The sequence below is a fragment of the Cervus elaphus genome, chromosome 6 (assembly GCF_910594005.1).
Source record: "Cervus elaphus chromosome 6, mCerEla1.1, whole genome shotgun sequence".
Lineage (NCBI taxonomy): Eukaryota > Metazoa > Chordata > Mammalia > Artiodactyla > Cervidae > Cervus > Cervus elaphus.
Genome location: NC_057820.1, coordinates 1046320 through 1064757, shown reverse-complemented (window position 1 = coordinate 1064757; position 18438 = coordinate 1046320). Strand labels below are relative to the sequence as shown.

Here is an 18438-nt window from a genome sequence, read left to right as displayed (position 1 = left end):
AGCGCTGTGGGGGCTCCTCCCGCCCTTGCTGAGCCCTGACACCTGTCCCCCTGAACTGGGCCGTGGCCACTTGTTTTTGCCCCGTGGGTTCTGCGCTCACATACGGCTCGTGACCGGGTGGGAGGATGATGGTCCCTGTGGGTGCAGGCGTAGACAACTGGCTGCTGGGCTGCAGTGGCTCCCGTCCAAGGTTCATCTCGCCCCCAGCAGGCACCCAGACCCTTTATGCTGTGCACTGAATGTGTCCACTCTGCTGGGAGCTGGCCAGGGACAAGGGCTGCATAAGATGCAGGCACGAGCCGGTGCCCCGGGACAAGAGGCTTCTCACTTGCACAGTTCAGAAGGCCGCATCAAGGGGCACCAGGCCCTGGCACGGCTGACCCAGGGCGGGGCAGGGATGGCTTACGGAGTCAGGGCTGCAGTCATGGGATTCTGCAGCCAACCTGAAGGGATGCTTCTGGCCAAACTGAGGTCAGAATGAGTATCCATAAGAGTGAAGACTTAATCGATTGTAAACAAAATCCACACACCCAGGTGATGCTGAGGAAGTTCCGTCCCTGCCACCAGAGTGACAGTGAGAACAGGTGACAGACGGGAAGGACCTGGGGGCAGCTGGCCTTCTCAGGAGGAAGTGGAGCCCATCCCAGGAAGGTCTTCAGGGGGAATTCCAGCCCGTGGACTGGCCAGGAGAAATGCTGGAAGCCACCTGTGCTGGGTGCAGCCTCCCGGAATGGCCATCATGGGGACAGGGAGCTGGAGTGACTGGTGGGGAGCTGTGTGTGAGGGCCGCCGGCCATGTGTCCCAAGCACTGCCTTATGCCCAGCCAGGGAAGTCTGACCCACAGGAGCCACCAGCATGTCCATGGCTGTCCCCCCTCCACAAGCCACATGCAGGAGAGGAGGGCAGGGATGTTTCAGACGAGGCCTGGGGAGGGACAGCCAGATGGGGTCCTGATTTACAGCCTGCTCTGGGTGGCTGGGGACCTTCGTTCCTGGTGGGGGCACATGTTTTTACATGGGCGATGCCACAGCTCCCTTAAGCCGGCGGGGCAGAAGTAGACAGCTGCAGCCAAGCATGTTCACGCACCCACCTGGGGAAGAGGACACTGCGAGGTCGGTGTCCAGCCTGGCGAGGTGGGCAGGAGGCCTCCACAGGGTGGGAACAGGATTCCGAAGGCGAGGGGGGCCAGGACTGAGGTGCAGACACACGAGCCCGGTGAGGCATCCCAGGCCGTGAGGGGAAGGCGGAGGGTGAGACCAGGCCAAGAGTCCAAGATTGGAGACTGGGGGCTCTAGAGTCTCCGAGGGCAGGCAGGGTGTTTGCGCCTTGCACCCTAAGCCCACTGCGGCCCGCCCCGGGCCTGGGCCGGACCCCCACCTGCTTGCCGCGGGGCCTCGGGGCCGCGGGTGGAGGTGGGGCCAAGCTGGTGAGGAGCGGGGCAGCAATGGGAGAGGGCGGGGTCGCGGGTGGGGGCGAGGCCAGGTTGGTGAGGGGCGGGACAGCGATAGGTGGGGCGGGGCCAGGTGCGCGGGGGGCGGAGCAGCGATGGGAGGAGCGGGGGCCACGGGTGGAGGTGGGGCCAGGCTGGCGAGGGGCGGAGCAGCGATAGGAGAGGGCGGGGCCAGGTTGGTGAGGGGCGGGACAGCGATAGGGGGGCGGGGCCAGGTGCGCAGGGGGCGGAGCAGCGATGGGAGGGGCGGGACCCCAGGTGGAGGCGGGGCCAAACTGTTGAGGGGCGGGGCAGCGGTTGGGAGGGGCGGGGCCGGGAGCGTGAGGGGCGGGCAGGTGCGGGCGCGCGGAGAAGTGGGCTGCGCCGCTGTCCGGCCCGCTGCCTGGCGCCCAGCCTGCCCGCTGGGGCCCGTTTCTCCGATCGGCGGCCAGCCCCGGGTCTCCGTCCTGTGCCCCAGGAGGCCGGCCCCGCGCCGGCCGCCGGGGCCCTGGCTGTTCAGACAGCGCATAGAGCCCCGCCAGGTCCGGGCCGGAGAGGAGCCCGTGGCGCGGCGGGGACGCTGCCCGGCCGGCGCTAGAGGGCGCGCCTCGCCCGCGCTGCGCCGGTCCCGACGGGGACCGCCTCCCGGCTCTGGCCTTGCCCGCGCCCTCCGCGCTCTGGCCCTCCCTGGCCTCCTTGCCCTTCCCGCCGCTATCGCCGCGTGTCCCCCGAGCACTGGACACAAACACGGGGTCTCTGGCAGGCTGGAGAGGCTTGGGAGGGGCCGGAGGCGCTTTCCCGAGTGGTCAGGCGTTGGGCGGCGCCGTTATCCAGAGGCAAGCCCCTGGCAGCCTCTCCTGGTCTCCAGAAAGAGGGTCCAAAAACCCCTCTCTTGAGAGGTGAGCTGAACACAGCGGTAAGGGGAGCAAGTTTCTTTGAAGCCAGAGTAAAAGTTTACAGTGCCCAGGGGCTGATTTGTCCCTCAAGATGGTGGGACATGAGGGACAGAGGGGCACCAGGTCGCAAAGCAGGGGCGCATGGGGTAGCGCCAGCCGGCCCTGGCCAGAGTTCAGTTCCGGGCAGGACGGGACTCCACACGGCCACCTGTCCCTGAAGCCACCCTAGCCTCCCCGCTGGGCACCACCGTTGCCTCCTCCAGGAAGCTTTCCCAGACTCATCCCCACCACTGCTGCATGGGTGTTCTGCTGTCTTGCCTCCCTCAGGCTCTGAACGCTGCAGTAGGCGGGCCCAGATCCTGTTACTGGGCCTCAGCTCCCTGACTGACCAGCCAGAGTATTGGCATACAGTGCCTGCCGGAGGTTGTGTAGGGGGCGACGGTGGGGCCCAAGGGGGTGCCAGGCCTGGGATGGGGAGGGAAGCCAGCCAGGAGCAGGAGTGTGGCCAGGACTGCAGACTGTCGAAGCCCGGGGCCTTGTTTACATGGGGTCCCATGGTGGGGTAGGGCACCCACCTAGAAGCCTCCCTCTCCCCAGCTGACTGGGTAAGCAGGCACAGGGGACAGGGTGGAGGCAGGGGGCCTTGGAACCAGCAACAAGTACCTGGACGTGATCCCCCAGAGTCCCTGAAAACCATGAGCTGGGGACAAACAGGATGGCCAGGCCCAGCCTCTCCTCACTGCCCCTTCACACAAACACATCATCCGCATCCCCTGCCCCTGGAGACCCCAGACCAAGGCAGTGAAGACCACCGGTGATCTCAAGGTTCTGCCATGCCAGTGGTGGGCCCCTGTGCCAGAGATCTGGGCTGGAAAGCCCTGGAGAGTGAGACCCAGGTGGCCGGTCCAGTCTGGAGGCCCCCACCCCTGCTGCAACCAGGGACCCCGCCCTCCTGCAGGGAGGACCTGGGAGCTGCCTGGGAGCCCAGGACAAGAGACAAGAAAGCATGGATCTGAACCAGGTGTCTGTTTATTTTTTGGAAAGCACATCTGCCGGTTTGGCCCCCACAAGGCTGGGGTCCCTGAGAACAGAGACCACCCTGAGCCTGCTGACAAGCAGAGAACAGCCGCCCAAACTCAGGGCCATTAACAGTACAAAAAGTAACAAAACTGAATCTGTGGCTTTCTCTCCCAAGCTTTGAAAGGTAGCAGTCCGGGCTATAAAAGTCTAGAAGCATTGCGTAAGAAGTGTTAAATCTACAGCAAATACATCTTGTAAAAACTCAATAAATTATATATATAGATATATATAAACTTGTAACATCTAATAACATCTGAACCTGCATGCAGGGGTGGCCCCCCCTGAAATTGCCTCCCTGCCTGGAACACATGGCAATTAGAAGAAATTGTATGAAAATACCAGCTTGCTTTGAAGTCTAAAAAAATAAATCTCCTAGAGAAAAATCCTATAGAAATCTACTTCTCCTGCAAAAGAAGGCCAAAGGGAATAAAATATCCTCATGGAATCATCTCAAACTATTAATGACCCTTTAGGGTGCCCAGGGGTTGGCTCCAGCCTTGGGGTGCGGGCTTGGAGGCACCCTCAGCAATCCCCTAAACGAAGCATAAACCTTTTCACTGTTAATAAGTTAAAACTTAAACCTCTGCCATGCAGCTGGCTAAACACTAGGGCCCTGGGGAGCGACGGGACACAGCTCTGGGTGTCGATAAATAGCTTTACAAATATACAGGTCCAAGGACAGAAAAGCCCCTCCCTACTCCGTGGTTTCTCAACAGCGAGTCCCGGGGGGCCTCCCCTGGCTAAGGGGCCCCCTGCCCCCTGCCCCCTGCCCCCTCAGGGTCCCGAGCCTCAGTTGTACCGGCCTGCCTTTTCCCATATAGATATTTATATATATATGTATGTGTATATCATATACACAGCATCTATTTATATAAATGTACACTCATTTCTGGAATAAACCTTTCAGATAGAAGTTAAAGGCTCCCGCCTTCAGGTACCCGTAATTTCAGTCTCTGGGGGGGCGGGGTGGGGAATGGGGAGGCCTGGAGGTGGGGGGCTGCTAACACCCCAGGCAGAAGGTGCCACTTGGGGGGAAGGTGCGCCACATGGGGGCTTCCCTGTAGGCTCAGCTTGGGCACTTGGAGGGGCCTCGACCCGCTCTGGACACCGGAGCCTGGCCAGCCCCCCGGGGCTCCCTGTGGGGGACTGCGGGCGGGGCAGGGAGCTCGGGGAGGGGCCCAGCGCCTGTCCTGAGGGGTCCCATGGGAGGAGCCCCTTACATTCTACGTTTGGTCCCCTGGTGCTGCCCGTCCAGGTGGCCAGGAGGTCACCGTACAGCAGGGCGAACACCCCAGGGACCCCAGAGCACATGCGTGTGTGCACGCACGCCCACACACACGCACACACACACACACGTGACGTTGTCTGTCCATCCGTCCACCCGTTCCAGGTCTTGGGCCCGGGCCGGCGGGACCCAGCGGGACCCGGTGATCACGGCACGCCAGCGGCAGCTGGGGTCTGTTCTCACATTGATGGGGGCTCGGCCAGCTGGCCGCGGCCCTTCACGTCCGCGAGCCCCCGCTGCCGGGTGGGGCCGGGGGCAGCAGGTCGTGAGCGAACACGGAGTCGTCTCCCGAGGAGCCGGAGCTGGGGGTGTCCTGGCCGCCTGGCGAGTACTGCTCGAAGGGCACTGACAGGTCCAGGTACTCCTGCGGGTGGCAGGTGGGCTGCGTTCAGCGCGGCAGCCCCTCCGCACGGGAGCCATCGCGGGGAGGGGCGGGGCGGGGCGGGCCCACACTCACGTCGGTGGACGTCACGGTGAGAACGCGGTCCAGGTCTTCCACCAGCTGCTTGAAAGTGGGCCTCTGCGAGGGCGCGGCGTGCCAGCACTCACGCATGATCATGTACCTGGGGGACACGCAGGTCGGCCCCGCCCTCCGCTCACCAGCGCCCCGCCCTCGGGGCTGGCCTCCCCCTCCCCAGCGGCGGGAACGCACTCACAGATCATGCGTGCAGTTGGCCGGCTTGTCCATGCGGTGGCCTTCCTTCAGCAGCTTGAAGAGCTCCTCCACGGGGATGCCGGGGTACGGCGAGCCCCCCAGCGTGAAGATCTCCCAGAGCAGGACCCCGAAGGACCAGCTGTGGGTGGTGGGGGGCGCGGCCGCGTCAGCCCCGGAACAGACCCCACCGGAGCACAGGGCTCAGCCCAGGGGGCTGCGCCCAAGACCTCCCGGGTGCCTGCCCCCAGCGGCCTGTGCTCCACTCCCCGCCCACGCCCCTGCCAAGTTTGGGGCCACATACACGTCACTTTGGTGGGTGTAGACGCGGTCAAACAAGGCCTCGGGTGCCATCCACTTCACGGGCAGGCGACCCTGGAGGGATGAAGGGGGCGTGTTGGCTGCCAGGCGCCCTCTTGGCTCAAGAGCCCCCACCTCCCCGGGCTGAGCTCACGTTGGTGGTCTTCTTGTAGTAGTCGAGGTTGTGCACGTCACGGGCCAGGCCGAAGTCGGCGATTTTCATCACGTTGTCCTCGGTCACCAGCACGTTGCGGGCCGCCAGGTCCCTATGGATGCACTGGGGGTGGAGGGCGCGGGTTTGAGCCGGTCCCACGGCCTCTCCAACCGCCGCTCCCTGTCCCCCCACCCCCTGGCCCCGCTCACCTTCTGCGAGGCCAGGTACTCCATGCCCCGCGCCACCTGGTAGGCGCAGGACACCAGGTCTTTGAAGGTCAGCTGCTCCTCGGGCAGCCGGCAGGTGTCGAAGGAGTAGTCAGTGCCCGGGGGCCGCCGCGCCCTTAGGTATTCCCGCAGGTTGCCCTTGGCCGCGTACTCCACCAGCACGTACAGGGGCCCTGGGGGTGCGGGCGGCTCAGAGGGGCGCCCTGCGGGCCTCCCACCGCCCCACCCCCGCGCGGCCCCGCCCCCACCGCGTCTGCGTGCAGGCCCCGCCCACGGCCCTCACCGCCCCAGTGCAGTCTACGCCCACCGCTCTGCATGAAGCCCCACCCACCGCCCCGCCTGCAGACCCCCGCCCTGCCCGCAGGCCCCGGCTCTCACCGCCCTGCGTGCAGGCGCCCAGCAGGTTGATAATGTTCTTGTGTTTTCCGATCATCTTCATCATCTCCATCTCGGACACCAGGTCCGATAAGTCCTTATCCGTGGCGTCATCTGTGTGGGGATGGGCAGCGGAGTCAGGCAAGGCCGTCCAGCCTGGCACGGGCCCCCTCGCCACATCCCCACCCAACCATCACCTTTCAGCATCTTCACCGCCACCGTGACGGGCTTGGCAGCTCGGTCCTTGTCGATGCCAATGGCCTCTGCCATGACCACCTGGCCGAAGCAGCCCTCCCCGAGAGGCTTGCCCAGGGTCAGCCTGGTAGCAGAAGCAGAGAGGCCATGAGCACACCAGCCTGCTTGAAGTCCTATCCCAGGCAGCCTGAGGTCAGTGCCGCCGCCTCCAGGAAGCCCTCCACACTCGCCCCGGCAGCCCTGCTAATAGTGATAAAGGACACTACCCCGCGACCTCTGGACCGTGAGGTCACTTTTCCGAGAGTGGGTCCCCCCTCATCCGTCTCAAGAGGGGGCATCCAGCCCCATATTCATCAGGGAGTCAGCCTGACTCCCATCTGATTTCAGTCAGGCCCAAGTGGGAACCCCTCCCCGCCATGGGACCCCCACCCTCTGTGCCCCCACATCCCCCAGCGGGTCAGGGTCCCAGGCCTGCGCACACCACTGACCGGGCCCGGGACAGCTCCCACTTGGGGTCGGCGGGCAGCTCGAGCTCAGAGACGTTGGCCAGGGTGGGGCCCTCGCCCGAAGACAGCCGGGCGATGCGCACCAGCGGCGTGTTGGAGCTCATAGACGAACTGGACTCCAAGGACACCTGCTGGGTCGGCAGGGGCAGGTTGGTGCCGCAGGGCCGGGCAGCCAGGACCCGGAGTGCAGTGCCCACAGACTGCGTGCCCGGGCGGGGCCTGACTTCTGCGTGGTGCTGAGCGGAGGTTTTTAACACATTTTGCACCAGAGTAACCCAGCTCTGCGGGGTGACTGTGAAGACTGGGGAGGGCTCGGCCCACACCCCGACGTCCTCAGACTCTACAGAGGGGACGCGCCTGGGGGCCGGGGCAGCGGGCCAGGCAAGGGCACGGGCGGGCTCGGAACCTGGTATCTACTTTCTGTTACCTGTCGCTTGAGCGGGAAGCGGGAGACCTTGTGCACTGCGGGCGAGCCCAGGCCCTTCTTGGGTGGGCTCCTCAGGCGGTAGAGCGTCACGGCGGCCACGGCCAGGATGAAGAGGAGGAAGCCCAGCCCATAGCTGAGGACGCCCGCAAACACACCGCCAGTCTCACCGGCCTCCACCAGCTCCTCCTCGGCTGCAAAGACACAGGAGTCGGCGGCCTGGCCCAGCGTCGCAGGAGCCTGCGCCTTGCCCAGGGCCGGAGCTGCGGGCATGGTGGGGGTGGGGGCCAGGACAGGGTACAGGCCCCGCCCCTGGCGGGGTAAGGGGAGTGCCAAGGCCTCGTTGAGTCTTCAGCAGCCAGAAGTGCACAGGCCACGAGGAGCAGACAGACCCAGGAGAGAAGAGAGCCCAGCAGAGCCAGCAGCACCCTCACCCGCCACCCGGGAGACGCCAGCGCCACCATGTCAGCTGCCAGGGACCCTGCTGGGCCGGGGCGCTGTGGGGGGGGAAGGCCCGTCTGGGTCGAGATAGGGCCCGGTGGACTCTGCCCGCAGGCCGGGTGTGGAAGCCGGCCGGCGGGCTCTGCGGTCCCCTGGCCTCCCCGGCGGCACTGGCGCGTCCCGAGCCCCCAGAGGACAGAGCGAGAGCGGCAGAAGCTGGTACCTGGCAGCACCACCAGCCACGCAGAGTGATGGGAAAACCCGATAGAATTGCCCGCCAGACACGTGTACTCCCCCGCGTCCTCAAAGGTGACATTGCGCAAGGATAGAACCTCTAGCTCCTTGTCGGTGGTGTTAGCGCCCGCCGTCTACAAAGAGAGAACACAGCGCGATAGGAGAGCGCCAAGAGCCGCCCGCGGGCACCGCAGCCAGAGTCCACTCGGCGCCGATCCGGCCAGGCTGCAAGGAAAACGCCGCCACCGCCACCGCGGCCCCCGCGGCCGAGCGGCCTCTGCCCCGCGCGTCCACACCGAGCCCGAAGCCAGTCCCTCCACCGGCGAGTCCTCTGTCCCAAGTGAGCCAGACATGTTGGCTGTCAGCACAGCAGGCGGGGTGAGCGTGCACCGGGGGAGGGGGGCAGGCGGGGGTCGGGGAGCAGGCAGCCGGCAGGGCCGGGCAGAAGTGAGTAGCAGTGGGAGCCGGGGCCAGAGAGAGAGGAGGGGACAGAGAGACGGACAGACAGAGAGAGAGGAGGGGACAGAGAGACGGACAGACAGAGAGAGAGGGCACGCGTGCTAGAGCAGCTGAAGGTGAGCGCTCGGGCCCGGACATCTGGGGCACACACGGGGTGCAGGCGGGTCAGCGCAGGCTATGGGGGCTCAGAGCAGGCGGTCATAACGGAGGGCGGGGGGGGGGGGTCAAGGTGCAGAGGCGGCCACGCTGGGAGCAGAGTGTGAGCCGGGGTAGGGGGCGGGAGTGGTGGGACGTGCAGGTGGGCACAGGGCCAGGGCATCAGAGCTGGAGCTCGGCGTGCCAGGCAGGCGTGGGACAGAGCTGTTACCTGCTGGGGGCCCGTGAACACGCAGCCAAAAGGCCTTCTCAGCCACGCCTATGAAATTGGAGGCTCGACAGAGGTACTCGCCCCCGTCACGCTCGGATACATTGGCCAGGCGGAGGCGCGCGTCGGCCTCCGCACTCTCACTGATCCACGACTGCGGGGACAAGAGACCCGGCTCAGGCGCGGGGGCCCCGCCGGACACGCGGGCACGACTGCCGAGGAGCTGGCCCTCACCCGGACCGAGGAACAGCCAGGAGGGCTGCCTGGAGGAGGCGTGGAGACGCCTCGCGGCGGGCGCAGTGCTCACGCTGGACACAGCTGCCCGTCACGCACCCCCACTGCCCACGGACCCTCAGAGAGGTCCTCCGCCGGGCGCTCGGGCCGCCCGCCCCTGGGGTCCCAGCCGTGTCGCCGCCAGGCCTGAGAGCTCTGGGCACCGCCCCACCCCCAGTCTGCACTCCCGTCCTGCCTCTCAGCCCCATCGTGTGTCTTTAACAGATGTTTCTCTTTGGGCGGCAGATGTCGCAATCACCCCAACTGGGGTGGCCCCCACCCCGGGTCCGTGGGAACCGAACAGACACAGCCCTGCCCTGAGGGCCCAGGGAGGCGCCTGCAGGCGGCGGAGAGCCCCGCTCTGGGTCTGCAGGCCGCTGTGGACAGACCCCGCCCCCCGGGCCCACCCTGCTGCATCTCCCCAGGCCCAGCGCCTGTGTTCCCACCCCGGGCGGACAGGCTTCCCGCCTGGGACGCCCTCCCCGCCCGGCCAGCCGGCGGCGGTGCCCACCTTGAGCACAGTGACGTAGGGCGTGCCGTCGGGCCCCACCTTGCTGCCGTTCACCTCCACGTGCTTCAGCCACTGGATGTGGGGCTGGGCGTCGCTGTAGACCTTGCAGTGGAACTCCACGTCGCTGCCCAGCACGGCGGTCTGGTTGGCGGGCAGCCCCGCCTGTAGGATGGGGCGGTGCGGAGAGCGCTCTGCGGGGCGGGGAGGGCTTCAGAGGTGGCCTGCGCGCAACGCCTGGGCCCACCCCCCCGCGCCCGTGCCCGGGGCCTCACCCAGCACGTCCAGGGTGTAGGTCTGCTGGATTCTGCCGAACTTGTTCTCCACGACGCAAGTGTAGTTGCCGCGGTCCGAGGGCACCACGCTCTCCATGACCAGGCTCCACTGCTGGTGCCGCAGCTGCAGGCGGACACCGGTGAGCGGATGGCGGGCCCCGCGCCCCCCACCCCCACCCCAAGGCCCCCGCGCCCCCACCCCCCGCGGGCCCACCTTGATGCCCCCGATGCGGTGCTCGCCCCGGAACTCCTTGCCGTTCTTCAGCCAGGTGATGGACGGCGTGGGGTTGCCAGCAGCCGGGCAGCGGAAGCGAACCGTGTTGGCGGCCGGCACCGCTAGCAGCTTCTTGTCCATCCGCTCGGGCCGCGTCCAGTAAGGGGCCCCTGCTGTCGGGGGAGGGAAGGCTGTGACCGGGGTAGGGGTGGGTAGAGGCTTGCCTGTCCCCCTCCAGCCTGTTTCCCGCTTGCGGAGGGGATGTCAGCCTTTTGAAGACCCCCGCCCGGGGCTGGAGCAGCTTCCAGTAGCCTGAATGCCACTTCCGGGCACACCCAAAGCCAGGTCCCCTCACCTCCCTCAAACGCCAGCTCCAGTCGGGGGGTCCAGGGTGCCGCACCATGACCCAGGATGCAGAGGTGTCTCGGGGATCTCCACCCACCCAGGCAGGCCCATCGGGGAGGGCCCACCGACTGGCAGAGGGACCAGGGCACGGCAGGTGAGGAAGTCCAGCTCGATGGATGAGCAACACCCAGCCACCCAGAGAACCCGGAGCCCTGTGACCAGCCGGGAGTCCGTGGGCATCTGCGAGACCCCGGGCCACGCTCTGCCCCGTGGGTGACAGGACTTCCGGGAGGTCCTGCTCCCCTCCCTGCTTTCCGGGACTGTTCACCCCACCCTCACGGCCCAGCTGGTTTTTCTCCTTTGGGGCTGGACTGGGGAGGCCAGGCAGGCGTCTCCCAGGAGGCAGGCAGCCCCACCAGCGGCCCGCTGGGTGTGCTGCGGCCACAGCGGAAGACCACCCACCCGCCAGAGTGGGCGGGACCCACAGGGGCGGAGGGAGAAGACGGACAGGGCGCGCGCTGGGTCCCCTCATCCCCGCCCCGCATCTCATGGCGTTGCAAACTCAGCTCCTCCAAAAGCAGACAGCCCACCTCCCCAGACCGGCCGCTCCACAGCAGGCAAAGCCCCCGGCTGCTTGCTGTTCCAGGCCCAGGTACCTGGGCACTGTCACCCACAGGCTGCCACCAGGAACCACCGCGGGCAGCCCCTTCCCTGTAAATGCGCCTGCGCCTGACACCCACGGCCAACCTGACACCCGACACCCATAGACACCCTGACACCCACGGACACCCACAGACACCCTGACACCCACGGCCACCCTGACACCCAGACAGCCCAACACCCAGAGATACCCCAACACCCACGGCCACCCCCTTTCTCCTGCCTAGGCTATCCCAGGTGCCTCCTGTTTGCCTGAGCCCCTGACTGCTGCCCCTGCCCTGGTTCACACGCATGTGGGAGTGACCACAAGCCTCGCTCCCCCAGCCCTGGCCACGCCAGCCCCCCAGCTGCTCCCGGAGCCCCGGCCCCCGGCCCTGCAGCACAGTGTTCACCCCACCCCTCACCTGCCCCAGAGCCCAGGGGTGGGCACCCACCGCCCCACACAGGCAGAACCCCGCAGAGGTGGTCCCCCGGCCCCGGTCTCACGCCTGCCTGCCGAGCAGGGGCCCAGTGCCTGGGGTGGGCGGGGCTGGGCCCCGGTGGGAAGGCAGGTCCCCACCCGGGCAGCCCCACGCGCCTGAAGCCTGGTCTCACCTGTGTCCTCGGCCTCGTCGTCCTCATCTTCGTCGTCCCCCGAGGACGGGGCGTCTGTAAGGCAGGCGAGAGGGCGATGTGGGAAGCGGCCTGCAGCCAGGCAGGGCCCTCCCTGGGCCGGGCTTCCCCGCGCCTCCCCCCACTGGGAGCACCGCGCCCTGGCCACTACCTGTCACGCGCACGTTGAAGAGGCACAGCACCCGCTGGGAGAGGCGCTGGCGGCAGCTGTAGGCCCCGGCGTCCTCGTGGGAGGCGTTGAGCACCTGTAGCCTCTGCGGCCCCACCAGGACGCGGTCCGAGGGTGCCAGGCCCACACCGTCCTTCACCCAGATGGTGGGCTCCGTGGGCGCCCCCGCCGGCAAGCGGCAGCTCAGCTCCACGGTGTCCCCACTGCCAAAGGCCCGCTCCTGCGGGCTGGGCTCGGGGCCTGGGACCTCTGCGGGCGAGATGGGGGTGTGAGGCGGGTGTCCCCACGCAGCACTGGACGTGCCGGGCCGTCTGGGGCCTGGAGGCAGGGACCGGGGAGGCGGTCCTGCCAGCCGTCCCATAGGGCGGGCCGGGGCAGGGGTGACCGTCAGCGGTGCCAGGGCCGACTCTCCTATGTTGGCAACGCAAGGAGACGGGTGGGGGGGCCACACCAGTCAAACACGTGGACACGGGACACTCCAGACTGTCGTGAAGCATTTCTCCTGCTTTTTTTCCAACCACTTGGAAATGTTTAAGATCCACAGTGACCTCACGGGCAGCAGCACCGTGGGAGGTGGGTGCGCGCGTGCCTCGTGGGGACGTCAGGTGGGGATGACACGGGGAAGGGACAAGGCCACTCATCCCAGGAGGGGGTGCCACCCACCCCGGGACCTGAGAACAGATACTGCCCAGCATACGACAGAGCACCCCAAACTTCCCAGAACGGCTGGGGCTGAGACAGCCTACATGCGGACTTGGAAGGGAGCGCCTTAGACCTAAACTAGCCTCAGCAGTGAGCACCAGGAAAGGGGTCAGCAATGCATGCACGTGTGGTGTGCACGCACCCATGCACGCACGGGTATGGTTGGTGGGGTGAGGGGACCGAGGACCCCACGTTACAGACAGGGACACGGGTGGGAGGAGGAGGAGGGCTCCGGGCTCGGCTGGCGGAGGGCCCCCAGGCCAGGCAGGCAGCCCTGGCCCACCTCCCCCGCAAGTGCCAAGAAGCTGGGCTGGAGGGTCCTTGCAGATGTCCGCTAGGCCCCTGGGCCCTCCCGCTGCCCATTGCCCGCCCAGATCCCAAGGGGCCCACAAGGCCTGAGACCCAGGGGCTGACCGCCTGCCCAGGTCTCCCTGCCAGGGGCAGACAATGCCTGGTAGCCTGGGCTTCAGGCCCGGGGCAGGGCTGGGTGGTCCCACCGCGCAGACCCAGCTGGATTCGCCGCACCCTTACTTGTCATTCTGCCGATGCATGGCCTAGATTCGAGGCCCAGCTGCCCACTCTGGCCACGCCAGCTCCCCAGACAGGCCCCGCTCAGCCTGCCCACCTCAGGAGGTCCACCAGCTCAGGGCCCACCAGGGGGCTCCCTCAACCGTCCACGGTGTCTGCGTCCCCTGGGCCCCCAGTGAGGGGCTCCCAGCCTGACAGGCAGCCCCCAGTCCCAGCCACGGTATCATGTGGGGACCACCCAGGGCTAGGAGTCAGCTGAGGCCCCCCAGAAGGCCAAGAACAGGCTAGCTGTGGCCACCTCAGCCTCAGGCCCCAGCCCAAGGGCAACAGTGGTTGGTTCCGGTTTGGTCTGGGAGGCGACGGCAGGTCAAGCCACCCGCACAAGTATCCGCTTCAACCCGGTCCAGCAGGGGCTGGAAGGACTCAGAACCGACCCCAGGCCAGACTCAGGCCTGCAGCCATCACCGGTGGCGGGGTGGGGAGAGGTGGGGCCTGGACCCGGCCGACGGCCGACCTCTGACCTGCCCACCACCCTGCCCCACCAGATGGCCGCAGACCCAGGTGGGGACAGCAGAGGCATCACTGCTTCCTGCAGGTCCAGTCCACCGGGCCTGCCCTGCCCCAGGAGGGCCCCGGGGAGACCAGGAAGGGCCAAGAGGGTGGTCAGGCAGGGAGACAGTGATGGACAGGGTGCAGGGGGCGCTCTACCTCGGGGGTGGGGGGGGCCACATGCCGTGGACTGCTCAGCCTCCTATCCCCAGGGGCCTCGGGAAAAGCCTTCCTTGAGCCACACAAGGGGGTCCTCCCACACCCAGATAGCCACCGGGGCCACACCTGGTATACAACAAATGTCCTCTGTGCCTGGTGGGTGCCCGAGTGCCACGTGCCAGCATCTGTCCCCGAGGGTCCACAGCACCTGCTCCCGCCTGCACCCCCAAAGCCTAAGCTCAGTGAGGGGCGCCAAGGGGTACCGTGCCCTGGAGGAGCCACGCCAGGCCCTCCTCTGGCCCTGTCTCCCAGGCCCAGAATCCCCCACCCGTGACTCAGTATCCCGCACTGTCAGAACAGGGAGACCACCCAAGCAGGGGGACTCCGCCACCAGGGCTGCTGTCCACGCCGACCAGAACCGGAGCCCGTCTGTGGGGAAGGCAGAGACCTCTGCTGGGGGGACGTGCTCCTGGTTCGGGGGTCACTGCAGGCTTGGAGTCACTACGTTGTTCAGTTGCTCACTCCTGTCTGACTCTTTGCGACCCCAAGGACTGCAGCACGTCAGGCTCCTCTGTCCTTCACCATCTCCTGGAGTTTGCTCAAACTCACATGCTACGATTCACTCATTCACTACAGCTGAGGCCCCCTCAATGCATGGGGGTGTGCCCGGGTCAGGGGAGACCAGGAGAACAAGGATCGAATTCACACCCCACTCAAAGGAACCCCCTGGAGCCGCTGGAAGAGAAGAGCCCTCCGGCCCTGGACACGTGAGGCTCTCTGCCGCCAGGTACGTGCTTTAAGCATCCCGGAGGGTGCCCCACAAGGACCCTGAAGTCGGGGCCTTCCTCCCACCCCACCCGGAAAGAATCTGAAAGGTTTGGTAACAAAGTTAGAAAAAGAAAGGGGTGGGATTCGGAGGCCTGACTAATTCGGAGGCTAATGAGGGGTTTACAGGATTATCCAGCCTAATCCTCCTACAACTGGCCACCAGGACTCCTGGATGGGCAAGGAAACTGAGGCTGCGGGCAAGCACCCGGACCTGGGGCAGGCAGCCAGTCCCTCGGAGCCCAGCAGGGCCTGGGGTTAAGGACCCGCCCCCCCCCAAAGAGGCTCACCACAAGCCTGCGTTCACTTGTAAATCACTCGGGCCAGCCAGGCCACCCCCGCCCCCAAACCGCTGCCTGGGCACTGCGTCCCCACCTCCTCAATGAGACCCTGGCTCCTCTCTGGGCCCAACTGTAAAATGGGGTGTGCCGGGCCACAGATAGGGCCCCAAGTGGGACTTGAGGGCTTGCGGGGGAGGGCGGGGACGTTCCCCAGCTCGATGCAGGCGCTCAGAGGCCAGAAGTCCAGGCTCGGGCTCAGCCCAGGTTAATGAACCACCCAGAGGCCTGTGGGGCTCAAAGTCCAGCCCTGCTGAGGAGCAGGCAGGGGAGGCTGCCACCAGGGCCTTCCTAGACGTGGCCTGCGCCCCCAGGGACCCGTCCTGGCCGGGTGGGTCCCCTGCAACCTCCCCACCGGTAGGGGCCCCTACCCAGGCCCTCACTGAGAACGTGGCTCCACGTGGAGGGGAAGCTGCTGGGGTGGCCGGGCGGTCCTGCTGTGGACACCTCCTCCACTGTCCTTGACCTCTGCCAGCTCCGGCGCCATAACTTACGCTCCCTGGGAGAGAGCCAGGCTGGGACCTTTGTAAATTTCACGAGGGCTCTGCAGCTCTTTCAGGAACCGGATTAAGTTTATTGATCTTTCAACTGGCTACCTGTTTCGCCAACTTTCCTGCGGAGGCCGGCCCGGTCCTCGGTCTTTCTACCCCAGGCCCGCATCTGGTGGGGACGCCAGCAGTCCCTTAAGGCGGCGTGGGGGTTGGGGGACCCGCTGCCCATCCCCCCCCCCACCCCACTCTGCGCCGCAGGGGATCCAGGAGGCCTGGGCCCCGCCCCCCGCCCCTCCCCCGGGGCTAGTTGACATTCCCCAGCCGTAGGGAGTAATATCTTTATCTGAATGCGAATGCTAATTCAGCCCCCCCTCCCCGCGGCCGCCTATTCGGCGCCCCTGGAAGCGGGGGCCGCCCTAGCAGGCGCTAAAAGCGCGCGCTGACCTCCCGACGGCCTCTGTCACGCCGCTGAATGACACGCACATTCAAGCGCAGGGCCCACTTTCATTCATAAAAAAATGACATTGTTCCGGGAGGCCGCCGCCGCCGCCGCCGCAGGAAGGGGCGCGGGGGGCGCGGGGAGGGGCGGGCCGCCATCTGCCTGCGTCCAGCCCGCGGCCGCCGCCTCCCTGGCACCGCGCGCCCGCAGCCGCCCGGCTCACACCTCCCCGCGAGGCCGGGCCGCCATCAATGCGCGTCTGTGGCCGCGCCGAGGTACAAAGGAGCGGCTGTTCGGGTCCCGCCCGGGTGGGGCGTGAGCTCACCGGGCGAAGGCCTCCCTCCGCGCGGCCGCCCGGCCGGGGACGGGGGTGCGCGCAGCCCCTCGCACGCGCCGACCCTCTCCAGCGCCCCAAAGTCGTCGGTCTCCAGAGGGGCGGGCTCCCTACGGCCGCCCCCCGGGCCTCCCCTCTCTGCCCGGCGGCCACCGGGAGCCTGGCAGAGCGCGTGCCGGGCGTGGGCACACGGAGCGCTCGGCCGGGGGGCGGTGCGCGCTTGCACCTCGGGGGGCCCGGCGCGTGTGAGGGGCGCGGTCCCGCGCCAAGACGCGCTCCATACCCTCTGCTGCCCGCGCCCACGGGCCCTTCTTGCCGACCCTCGACGTCCCGCCGAACCTTGGTCGCCAGAGGGGGACCACAGCCCCACGCCGCTCGGGCATTCGCGCTAACCACTTTCCAGCCCGGCCTGGCGCTCGGCGCGCGCCCCAGGGTAACAGTTATCTTAACTCCCGGAGTGTGAGAGCTGGGAGGAGGGGAACGGAGGCACTAGAAGGTGTCACCTGGTCGTGCAGGCCACTGAGGGGCTGGGGCCCAGCCGCGGGCTGACGCACTTTCATACCCTCCCTTCAAAGTCCAGAGTCTGCTTTGGCTGCAGCTGGCCATGAACTGGGGCCCGAAGGGGGCTGGGGCAGGGGCATCAACAGCAGGAACTTTCTGTCAGTTCGGACCCCGCAGAACAATGGGAATCGTGGAAACGCAGCCCCCAAGCCCTCCCGACCGCGCCGGGGGGCAGGCTGCGCCCGGCTGGGGAGCCGCGGGGGGCGGGGAGCGCGGATGCCACCGCGGTGCCCAGCTCGCCGCCACAGCCTCGTACTTGGGTGGCAGCCCTGCGGCTCCAGGCGCCCCACAAACTGCCGCGCCAGCTCTGGCCCCGATCCCCGGGGAGGGCGGGCGGCAGAAACCCGGACGCCGGCCCCGCGATGCCAGAGCAGAGCGCGCCCTGGGGCCCACTCAAACATCCAACGCCCCACACCCACCTCTGCGCCCGTTCCCCGGCCCCGCCGCCGCCGCCCGCCGGGTCCCCGCGTACCTGCCGCTCTCCGCGCGACGCGGGGCTCCACGCCCGGGGAACCGAGGACTGCGCCGGTCATGACCGCCACTGCCACGCAAAACGCGAGGACGCTAGCCGGGGCGCCCATCGCGGGGGCGGGGGGTGCGGCGTCCTCAGGCGGCGCGCGCCAGCATGCTGCCCCCCATGGCCCGGCTCTAGCACCGGCGGGAGGAGGGCGCCGTTGCGGAGTCTGCGGGAGGAAGCAGGCAACTCGTTAAGCGGGCGGGCCGGGGAGCGCAGGGGCGGAGGCGGCGGTGGCCGGGCTCCTGCGCCCCGGCCCCTCCGATCCCCGGCCGCCCCGCCCGCCCGCCCGCCGCCGCCGCCGCCCAGGGCTCCCGGGCCGCCTGGCGCCGGCCGCCGCCTCCCCACCGCGGTCCCTCCTCCCCCTTCCCTCCCTGGCTGCTGCAGAGCCCTCCCAGGGCGGCGGCGGCGGCGGCAAACTTTCCAGAGCGGGAAGCCCGCGCCCCGGCCGGGCCCCGCCGCAGACACCAATTGGGATCCGAGCCCGCCGCGCGCTCCGGACCCCTCGCGCCCGCCGGGTCCCCACGCACCGACCTGGCGGCCCCGGGCGCCCGACTCGCTGAGCGCGGCTCTGGATCGCGCCCGCCGCGCGCCGGCCCAGCGCCTGCGCCTCGTCCCTCCGGCCGTCCGCCCGGGCTCAGTGCTCGGTGCGCCCGGCCGAGCTGGACCGCGCGGCGTCAGCTGCCCGCGCCGCCGCCGCCGCCACCGCGCACTGAGCCCGGGCGGCCGGGCGCGCGGCAGCCAGTGGGGGCCGGCCCGCTCCCGCCCCGCCCCGCCCCGGCCACGCCCGCCCCGGCTCGCAGGGCGCGGGGACACGCCCCTCCCCTGGGGCGGTCCGGGGGCGGGGCCGCGGCCGGCCTAGCCCCTGCCCGCCGAGGGGATTAGAGGGGGCGGGGCGGGGCGGGGCGGGGGCGCCCGGC

At 67.9% G+C, this 18438-nt stretch overlaps 1 protein-coding gene across 10 annotated transcripts; it reads right to left on the bottom strand.

Moving 5' to 3' along the window:
• Positions 1–3337: 3337 nt before the first annotated feature.
• Positions 3338–18244, bottom strand: FGFR3 (fibroblast growth factor receptor 3). 10 transcript variants are annotated; one of them, XM_043905955.1, is made up of 18 exons: positions 18053–18244; positions 17477–17687; positions 12061–12327; positions 11892–11945; positions 10293–10465; positions 10079–10202; positions 9807–9997; positions 9026–9176; positions 7522–7718; positions 7083–7228; positions 6597–6718; positions 6403–6513; positions 6007–6197; positions 5798–5920; positions 5648–5718; positions 5348–5485; positions 5149–5254; positions 3338–5055 (listed from the first exon to the last, which is right to left on the bottom strand). In XM_043905955.1, exons 2-18 carry the CDS (start codon positions 17583–17585, stop codon positions 4909–4911), a joined length of 2421 nt encoding a protein of 806 aa, XP_043761890.1. In that variant the 5' UTR covers positions 17586–17687; positions 18053–18244; the 3' UTR covers positions 3338–4908. The 10 variants fall into 10 exon arrangements, with proteins under 10 accessions (XP_043761890.1, XP_043761891.1, XP_043761899.1 ...); XM_043905956.1 differs by having other exon boundaries at positions 7083–7231; positions 7528–7718; XM_043905964.1 differs by having other exon boundaries at positions 9846–9997.
• Positions 18245–18438: the final 194 nt, after the last annotated feature.

What these genes read in the sequence shown, in the direction of transcription:
- FGFR3 (XM_043905955.1), bottom strand. Translation starts at nt 17,585, where the DNA reads ATGGGCGCCCCGGCTAGCGTCCTCGCGTTTTGCGTGGCAGTGGCGGTC. An exon ending in ACCGCATCGGGGGCATCAAG is followed by an intron (nt 10,203 to 10,292) that starts GTGGGCCCGCGG and finishes GTCCGCCTGCAG; the next exon opens with CTGCGGCACCAGCAGTGGAG. An exon ending in AGTACCTGGCCTCGCAGAAG is followed by an intron (nt 5,921 to 6,006) that starts GTGAGCGGGGCC and finishes CTCCACCCCCAG; the next exon opens with TGCATCCATAGGGACCTGGC.